Source organism: Thamnophis sirtalis, unplaced genomic scaffold (genome assembly GCF_051295495.1).
Source record: "Thamnophis sirtalis isolate CommonGarterSnake01/CBP01778 unplaced genomic scaffold, rThaSir2_p1.2 scaffold_2, whole genome shotgun sequence".
Classification (NCBI taxonomy): domain Eukaryota; kingdom Metazoa; phylum Chordata; class Lepidosauria; order Squamata; family Natricidae; genus Thamnophis; species Thamnophis sirtalis.
The window spans coordinates 43267350-43277520 of NW_028261382.1; the positions used below are offsets into that span (position 1 = coordinate 43267350).

The window sequence follows — 10171 nt, forward strand, 5'->3', positions numbered from 1 at the left end:
CAAACGACTAGCTGTCTGCCACGAGTATAAATCCTATTCTCCACTATCCTGTTAGAGCTGAAGAAGCTTCTTAGATGAGAAGCAAAATGCCTTCAAATGAAAAAAACAAGAAAGTCCAGTTGCCTCCTGAAAAAAGCACCTTTGGGAAAACCAGGATCTGGAGGACGGAGAATCTCTACGTACCTTTAGCTCAGTGGCCTATCTTAAAAAACAACCTTTACAATGGTTTTCCTTTGAGAATGTATTGCTGTTACTATTGTATATTGAGGTATGAGATTACTTTCCTAGGAAACCATAATAAGCGAGCAATCCTTTTTAAAGATATTTTTTTAAAATCATTTTCATTCCTTCTTGAAGAGATTTCAAGGAAGCTAAGGCACTTTGTAAAATTTAAAACTTCCCATTAGGTCTGTAGTGACTCTTGGCGTCCACAATTATAACAAATCACCGGTCTCCATGACTTTTTTTTGCAGGAGTAGTAAATGACCTTATCACAGTTTCTACTGGGGTGGGACAACCTTTGCTGTTAGCAATGTCATCCTTTGACTCTAGAAAGAGTGCAGAGAAGAGCAACCAAGATGATGAGGGGACTGGAGGCTAAGACATACGATTAACAGTTGGCAGGAACTGGGCTTGGTTGGTCTAGGGAAGCGAAGGACAAGGGGAGACAGGAGGGCATCTTCCAATATTTGAGGGGCTGCCACAGAGAGGAGTTAGGGGGTCAAGCTATTCTCCAAAGCACCTTTGAAGACCAGACAAGGAAGAATGAATGGAAACTGATCAAGGAGAGATTCAACCTAAAAATAAGGAGGAATTTCCTGACGGGGAGAACAATCAACCCGTGGAACAGAAGTTGCCTTCAGAAGTTGTGGGAGCTTGAACCCTGGAGACTTCCAAGAAGAGACTGGACTGCCATCTGCAGAAATGGTGTAGGGTCTCCTGCTTGGGCGGTGGGTTGGACTAGATGACCTCCAAGGTCCCTTCCAACTCTTATTCCTACTGCTTGAGACACTTTGTGTCTCCAGGGTGGCAATGTCTGCATCAACATCTCTAGTTCTTTTGGTCCCAACATCTACAGACAATTCCTACATCGAGTTGCCTTCAGCTCTTCTGCCATCTATGGCAGGGGCTCTCCAACGTTGACAACTTGTGGACTTCAACTCCCAGAGTGCTGGCTGCATGAACGCAATCCCATGCTGGCTGAGGAATTCTGGGAGTTGAAGTCCTCAAGTCGCCAAGGTTGACGACTCCTGCTCTATGGCTTCCCTTTAACCGTTTTAATGAGTTTAGAGTACCGCAAGGAATCCCTCTCTTTTAATACACTTTAAGTAGAGCCTAATTGGGTCGATGTGTAAAATGTATTTCAGGATCGTTACATAATATTGGAATAAAAACCCGCAGGGCTGCAAAATATATGGACAGCTATTATAATGAGATGAGGTTTATATTTGAATTGGCGGGCGGGGCGCGTTCAGGGGGAACCCGAGAACACCGGAAGGAGTTGCTCGGGGGACCCTGGATGGCAACGGACTCCGTGGGAGTCCGAAATCAGACGGACCGGAAGTGGTTCCCTGACCGCGCAGGAGGGCGAGGGGAAAAAAGCGCGGACCCCAGTTAAGATGGAAGGGCTTTGACGAGCTGAGGAGCAAGCCCGGTACTTCTCCCTTCGCCCTGGTCGGCGACAAAAGCAACCGGTGAGCTTAGGCCTTGCCTCCGTTGCCATGGTAACGGTGTTACACCGTCTCCCCGCCGTCTTCACCGCGGCCGTCGTCGGGCTGCGGAATCTCGGGGGTGCGAAGCAACTGCGCCTGCGCAGATGGAGGGAGGCCAACCGGGCTGCCTTCCCCAACCTGGCGCCCTCCTTGATATTCTTACCTATCATCCCCACCCCCCACCCCCACCAGTCAGGCGGTAGGGGATGATGGGTTCTATGTCAGTGTATTGAGAGGTAGACAGGTTGGGGACAAGCCGCTTTGCACCTGTCCAGGAGGCTGTAGAGCGGATGATGGGTGTTGTAGTACAGCACACCTGAATCTGGAAAGCAAGAGGTGGGTGGGGGGGATGATGGGCGTTGTAGTCTCTACCTAGAAGGTGCAGAGTGGGGCAGGAGGTACATCAAAATATACTAGGAGGAGAAGGTTGGGAGTGATGTGAGGTTCTGGATGAAGGAAAGTGGGATTGGGGATGATGGGAGTTATAGTAGCACAGTAGGCCTTAGTGGAACCCCCTGTGGCATTGGAAGATGGGATTGAAGGAAGCAGAAGGGTAGAGTTGGGTGCTTTCTTAGCTGGAAATTTATTTTTTATTTATATTTCATATTTCTTAACCGTCTCCCTCAAGGAGGGGCTCTGGATGGTGTACAGTAAACATAACCGAGTAATTAAAAAAATGTCTAAAATTAACTTTAAAATTAAACATTAAATTAGGGTTAAAATACTTTCAGTTATAATGACAATTTTAATATTGTAAGCCGCTCGGAGTTACCCTGTGGTGAAATGGGAGGGCAATAAATTTTATAAATAAATGAAAAGTAAAAATAAAATAAATATCAAAAGGGAGAAAAAATGTTATTATAGCTGTTTAACTTTGTTTTTGGCATTTTAAATTGAAAGGTAAAAAAAAAACAATCTGTATTAGGAAACCATCCTAGGAGACAATAGAATAGAATAGAATAGAATAGAATAGAGAATAAAATGGAATAGAATAGGAATAGAATAGAATTTAGAATAGAATAATAGAATAGAATAGAGAATAAAATGGAATAGAATACAAATAGGATAGGATAGGTGAGAATAGAATAGAATAGAGAATAAAATGGAATAGAATAGGAATAGAATAGAATTTAGAATAGAATAATAGAATAGAATAGAATAGAGAATAAAATGGAATAGAATACAAATAGGATAGGATAGGTGAGAATAGAATAGAATAGAGAATAAAATGGAATAGAATAGGAATAGAATAGAATTTAGAATAGAATAATAGAATAGAATAGAGAATAAAATGGAATAAAATACAAATAGGATAGGATAGGTGAGAATAGAATACTTTATTGTCAATTTGAATGGACACTAATAAGCATAAATTAAAATGAAATTATGTTCTGCCAACTTCTTACTTCTCCAGAAATCTTCACCCTGTTTATTAATATTTATCAACATTACAATTCATTTGGTTTCTGGAGCCCTTCATCTTCACTTTTCTTCCATTAATTTGTTTCTGGAGAAGTAAAAAAAAAATTGCCGTTGGTGTATGGTTTTGATGCTGCTGCAACAAAGATACGGCATTAAATCCTCCACATATTGTTGGTGACACAAAACCACATTTATTTGAAATACAACACTCTTCTTGTCTCTATCCATACCTGGTTTAAACATTTTGCCTCTCTTTCTCTCCTTAGGCTGTGCCATGAAGGTGAAACTCAAAAATGTTTTTGTCATCTATTTCCTGGTGTCCGTGATTGGCCTCATGTACGCGTTGATGCAATTGGGTGAGTATCACAATTGGTATCAAGAATGTATCTGTCCTTCCTGTTAGGAATATAATCTAACGGTTGGGTTGGCAATATATAAATCATGTAACAATGCTGTACGTGTTTCTTGAAATCATACTGTAAAATGTGATTGGTTGCTGTTTCCTCAATCGGCCATAAGAGGGAGCCAGAATGACTGTTAGCTCTCTCTGTTAGATGCTGGGCTGATCTGATCTGAGTGTTTTGGAAGCTGGCTGTTAGAAAGTGTTGTGAGCTATTGTAAGTTTTGCAACTGCTAGCGAACTTTGAGTATCGGACTGTTTGTATGATACTGGGCTATGTTATTTGGATTATCCCTTAACTGAAAGACGTTGATGACTGATTGTCTTATCCGCGTATGACTTGGACTGTTTGATGGACTCTGATACCTCTATTTCCACGAAAGTAAAAGCCTATTTAAACTGCAGTGTCTTTGTATGCTGGTTTGTGTGTTCTCCAACACAACTCTCACAACGCTTCTCTGAACGCACTCGCTCTCCCAACGGGGAGCTTACCTAACACTTCCCAAGAGTATAGAAAAAAGTCTGCGTTTGCACACGTAGTCCTCGACTTACGACCACTATTGGCTCCAACATTTCCATTGCCAAGCAAGATTTATTTATTTATTATTTATTTATCACATTTTTATACTGCCAATCTCACCTAAGTGACTCTGGGCAGTTTACAATAAAAATGTATTATTACAAATTTGACTCAAAGAAGCTCACACAAGGTTAAGTGCTCCAAAGGGAATCTTGTGATTAAAAACTGAAAACTGTGATTAAAATGAAAAATTTCTAACATACATACACATGACATTTGTTTCTGAGCATTTGGAATTTGAAGACCCCCTCCTCTTTAATAATTAGTAATAATAATAATAATCTACAGCGGGTGGAACTGGAATGAACAGTTCAAAGCGGATTTCTCTCACTATTTAAATCGCGTTCTAAGAGCCAAGGTGGCGCAGTGGTTAGGGTGCAGTACTGCAGGCCACTTCAGCTGACTGTTACCTGCAGTTCAGCGGTTCTAATCTCACCGGCTCAAGGTTGACTCAGCCTTCCATCCTTCCGAGGTGGGTGAAATGAGGACCCAGACTGTGGGGGCGATATGCTGACTCTGTAAACCGCTTAGAGAGGGCTGAAAGCCCTATGAAGCGGTATATAAGTCTAACTCCTATTGCTATTGCTACTTTACTGAAATTCAGCCAGCTACATACATTACATAATGTATGCAGCAATTCATCTCATCCTTGGCTACTTTTAAGACCTATGGACGTCAACTCCCAGACTTCTGAAGTAGCCTGCAGTGCTGCACTCTAACCACTGCACCACCTCTGCAGGGCAGCCCTGTGATTGCAGCCAACACCTGAAGGCTGCCAGTGACCTCATCCACGCCAAGGAGAAGCGTCTGTCTCAGTTACAAAGAGAGGTGAAGCGGTTGCAGGGCCTGGAAAAAATGCCGGAGCCGACAGAAGAAACACCAATCATCTACGTGGTCACGCCCACCTATGCCAGGTAAGTGACCGAATTTCCAAGAGGAGGATGCTGAACCTCATTTGAGAAATCAGGGCCTCTTCAATGGTTTGGCTCTCTCCCTCTCTCCCCACTTTTCCTGGTCTCAAGTGGTATTATTTCTGTCCGTATTGTGGAATCTTCTCCCTCCGGAGGTAAGGTTGGTCTCATCCCTCCAGAACTTCCGTCAACTCCTGCTTATGCCAGCCGGCTAGGGGGCTCCAGGGGATGGGTGAAGTGGTGGGATGGCTCCCTTGTTATCCACGTCCCTCCATCCCTTATTTTTTTCTCCTGGTTTAGCTTCGCTTTTAAGTCTTTTTTTAAAAATAATTATTGTATAATGGTTTGAAGTGAAGATTGTCTTATTCATTTGCTGTTTTAATGGACGATAGATAGACAGACAGACGGATGATTGACAAATAGAGATAGATAAGCGATAGAAAGGGAGGTAGGGATAGATAGATACATAGATGGATGGATAGATAGATAGATAGACGGACAGACAGACAGACACAAACAGAAACATATGATGGACAAATAGAGATAGATAAATGACAGAAAGGGAGATAGGGAGAGAGAGAGAATAAAAGATGGATGGATGGATGGATAAACATAAATAGATAAACAGATAGACAGACAGACAGATAGAGAAACAGATAGATGATGGAAAAATAGAGATAGATAAATGATAGAAAGGGAGATAGGGATAGGTAGGTAGGTAGGTAGGTAGGTAGGTAGGTAGGTAGATAGATAGATAGATAGATAGATAGATAGATAGATAGATAGATAGATAGATAGATAGATAGATATAGATAGATAATAAAAGATGGATAAACAGATAAATAGATAAATAGACAGACAGATAGAGAAACAGATAGAGAAACAGATAGATGATGGAAAAATAGAGATAGATAAATGATAGAAAGGGAGATAGGGATAGACAGACAGACAGACAGACAGATAGATAGATAGATAATAAAAGATGGATGGATAAACAGATAGATAGATAGATAGATAGACAGACAGACAGACAGACAGACAGATAGAGAAACAGATTGATGATGGAAAAATAGAGATAGATAAATGATAGAAAGGGAGATAGGGATAGATAGATAGATAGATAGATAGAGAGAGAGAGAGAGAGAGAGAGAGAGAGAGAGAGAGAGAGATAGGATGGACAGATGGATAGGCATAGAGAGAAGGGAAGAAAGGAAAACAGGGAGGGAAAGAAAGAAAATAGGAGGGAGGGTTCTCATTCTAAGCAAAAGACTGGTGCTTGAGGGAGGAGAGAGGAAAGACGGCGGGAGAGAAACCGAGAGAGAGAAAAAAGGCAAAGAAAAACAGCCTCCCTCGTTCGGACACAGGGGTCTCTAACCCAACCACTCGATCCTTCCTCCCCACCTGGCAGGCTGGTTCAGAAAGCCGAGCTGGTCCGTCTCTCCCAGACGTTGATGCACGTCAAAAACCTGCACTGGATCGTGGTCGAGGACTCGCCGGGCAAGACTCAGCTGGTCTCCGAGCTGCTGGCCCAGAGTAAGCTGCCTTTCACCCACCTCCACACCGAGACCCCCAAGGAGCACAAGCGGAAGGAGAGCGACCCCAACTGGCTAAAGCCGCGCGGGGTGGAGCAGAGGAATTTAGCCCTGCAGTGGTTGCGCGAACACCGCAAGCTCCCTGACACAGGCGTGGTGTATTTCGCGGATGACGACAACACGTACAGCCTTCGCCTCTTTGATGAGGTCAGTGGATCTATCAATCTATCTCTATTATCTCCATTTCTCTCTCTCTTTTTCTCTCTCTCTCTCTATCTACAGTATCTATCTATCTTTATCTATATCTGTCTGTCTGTCTATCTATCTATCTATGTTTATCTATCTCTATGTATGTATCTATCTTTATTTATCTATATATGTCTCTGTCTATATTTCTATCTACATCTATCTATGTTTATCTCTATCTATTTATCTATCTCTATGTATGTATCTATCTTTATCTATGTCTGTCTGTCTGTCTATATTTATATCTATCTATCTATCATCTATCTATCTATCAATCTATCTATCTATCTATCTATCTATCTATCTATCTATGTTTATCTATCTCTATGTATGTATTTATCTATCTTTATTTATCTATATCTGTCTCTGTCTGTCAATATTTCTATCTACATCTATCTATGTTTATCTCTTTATTTATCTATCTCTATGTATGTATCTATCTTTATCTATCTGTCCATCTGTCTATATTTATATCCATCTATATCTATCTATCTATCTATCTATCTATCTATCTATCTATCTATCTATCTATCTATCTATCTATCTATCTATCTATATTTATATCTATCTGTCTGTCTTTATCTCTATCTTTATTTATCTATCTATATGTATGTATCTATCTTTATCTATCTATCTGTCCGTCTGTCTATATTTATATCTATCTATCTATCTATCTATCTATCTATCTATCTATCTATCTATCTATCTATCTATCTATCTATCTATCTATCTATCTATCTATCTTTATCTGTATCTATCTGTCTTTATATCTTTATTTATCTATCTCTATGTATGTATGTATGTATGTATCTATATTTATCTATATCTATCTATCTTTCTGTCCCTGTCTATATCTCTGTCTGTCTGTCTGTCTGTCTGTCTGTCTGTCTGTCTGTCTGTCTGTCTGTCTGTCTATCTATCTATCTATCTATCTATCTATCTATCTATCTATCTATATCTATATCTATATCTATATCTATATCTGTCTGTCTTTATCTCTATCTTTATTTATCTATCTATGTATGTATCTATCTTTATATCTATCTGTCTGTCCGTCTGTCTATATTTATATCTATCTATCCATCTATCTATCTATCTATATCTATCTGTCTGTCTTTATCTCTATCTATCTTTATTTATACATATCTATCTATCTTTATTTATCTCTATCTCTGTCTATCTCTATATTTATATAGATGATAGAGATAGATAGATAGATGATAGATAGATGATAGATAGATGATAGATAGATAGTTAGATATAGATATAGATATAGATATAGATATAGATATAGATATCTGTATTTATCTCTATCTATCTATATATGTCTATCTATATCTTTATCTATCTATCTTTATTTTATCTATCTATCTATCTATCTATCTATCTATCTATCTATCTATCTATCTATCATCTCCCTACCATCCATCTATCTGTCTGCCTATCTATTGATTGATCGATCGCAAGACAATCCTTACTTAAAACATATCATAATTATTTTTAAAAAAACGAATTGAAAGCAAAGCTAAACCAGCAAAAGAGAATAAGAGATGCGGGGACATCCTTAAACGACGGTTAAGCAAGCGAAGGAAGGAAGGCAGGGGAGGTCGCCGGGCGGAGGTCCCCCTGCTGATTGTCTCCCCTTCTCTCCCAAACAGATCCGTTCCACCCAGCGTGTCTCGGTCTGGCCCGTAGGCCTGGTGGGAGGCCTCCGTTTTGAGCGGCCCCTGGTGGAGAACGGCCGAGTGGCGGGTTTCTACACGGCGTGGAAGCCCAACCGTCCCTTCCCCGTCGACATGGCGGGCTTCGCCGTGGCCCTTTCGCTGCTGTTGGCCAACCCGGAGGCTCGCTTCGACCTGCTGGCCGAGCGCGGCTACCTGGAGAGCAGCCTCTTGCAGTCGCTGGTCTCGATGGAAGAGCTGGAGCCAAAGGCAGACAACTGCAGCAAGGTTAGAAGGAGGGGCTTCTGCTGGGCAGAGTCCACGGGGCTTCGTGATTGTGAGCAAGGACTCGCTGAACGACCGTGGCTAGAAAGGTCACTAAAATAGCAGTTAGACTTATATACCGCTTCATAGGGCTTTCAGCCCTCTCTAAGCGGTTTACAGAGTCAGCATATCGCCCCCAACAACAATCCGGGTCCTATATCTATCTATCTATCTATCTATCTATCTATCTATCTATCTATCTATCTATCTATCTATCTATCTATCTATCTATCATCTATCTATCTATCATCTATATCTATCTATCTATCTATCTATCTATCTATCTATCTATCTATCTATCTATCTATCTATCTATCTATCTATCTATCTATCTAGCAATAGCAGTTAGACTTATATACCGCTTCATAGGGCTTTCAGCCCTCTCTAAGCGGTTTACAGAGTCAGCATATCGCCCCCAACAACAGTCTGGGTCCTATATCTATCTATCTATCTATCTATCTATCTATCTATCTATCTATCTATCTATCTATCTATCTATCTATCTATCTATCTATCTATCTATCATCTATCTATCTATCATCTATATCTATCTATCTATCTATCTATCTATCTATCTATCTATCTATCTATCTATCTATCTATCTATCTATCTATCTAGCAATAGCAGTTAGACTTATATACCGCTTCATAGGGCTTTCAGCCCTCTCTAAGCGGTTTACAGAGTCAGCATATCGCCCCCAACAACAGTCTGGGTCCTATATCTATCTAGCTATCTAGCTATCTAGCTATCATCTATATCTATCTATCTATCTATCTATCTATCTATCTATCTATCTATCTATCTATCTATCTATCTATCTATCTATCTATCTATCTAGCAATAGCAGTTAGACTTATATACCGCTTCATAGGGCTTTCAGCCCTCTCTAAGCGGTTTACAGAGTCAGCATATTGCCCCCAACAACAATCTGGGTCCTCATTTCACCCACCTCGGAAGGATGGAAGGCTGAGTCAACCTTGAGCCGGTGAGATTAGAACCGCTGAACTGCAGATAACAGCCGGCTGAAGTGGCCTGCAGTGCTGCACCCTAACCACTGCGCCACCTCGGCTCTCTAAAATCAGGCACGACTCACTGAATTGCCGGTGGGAGAAGAATATTCCTAGCTCAGGGTTGAAAGGAGGAGTCCTTGAGGCTCTCTTGAGCTGGGCGGCTGGCTTACAGACGTTTCGTGACCTGGCTAGGTTACATCATCAGGGCTAGAAAGAAGTGAGTTTGTGGAGGAGGAGGAGGAGGAGGAGGAGGAGGAGGAGGAGGAGAATCAGAGGAGGAAAATAGAAGGAGAATAGGAGGGGAGGAGGGGAAGGGCAGGGGGAGGACGACTGTGGAGTCCTTGATCTCTCCCTGAACGTTTGTTTCAAACG

General features: G+C 41.2%; 1 protein-coding gene across 2 annotated transcripts in view; it reads left to right on the plus strand.

Moving 5' to 3' along the window:
* Positions 1–1560: 1560 nt before the first annotated feature.
* The window catches only part of B3GAT3 (beta-1,3-glucuronyltransferase 3), a 10725-nt gene continuing 2114 nt past the window's right edge, over positions 1561–10171 (plus strand). Inside the window, exons 1-5 of one of the 2 annotated variants that reach the window (XM_087705194.1) lie at positions 1561–1694; positions 3401–3490; positions 4854–5028; positions 6434–6764; positions 8462–8752. In XM_087705194.1, the coding sequence (XP_087561320.1) occupies positions 3409–3490; positions 4854–5028; positions 6434–6764; positions 8462–8752 (879 nt within the window). In that variant the 5' untranslated portion in view covers positions 1561–1694; positions 3401–3408. Of the gene's footprint in view, positions 1695–1826; positions 2049–3400; positions 3491–4853; positions 5029–6433; positions 6765–8461; positions 8753–10171 lie in introns of those variants that run through there. The other variant, XM_087705195.1, reaches the window with a different exon arrangement.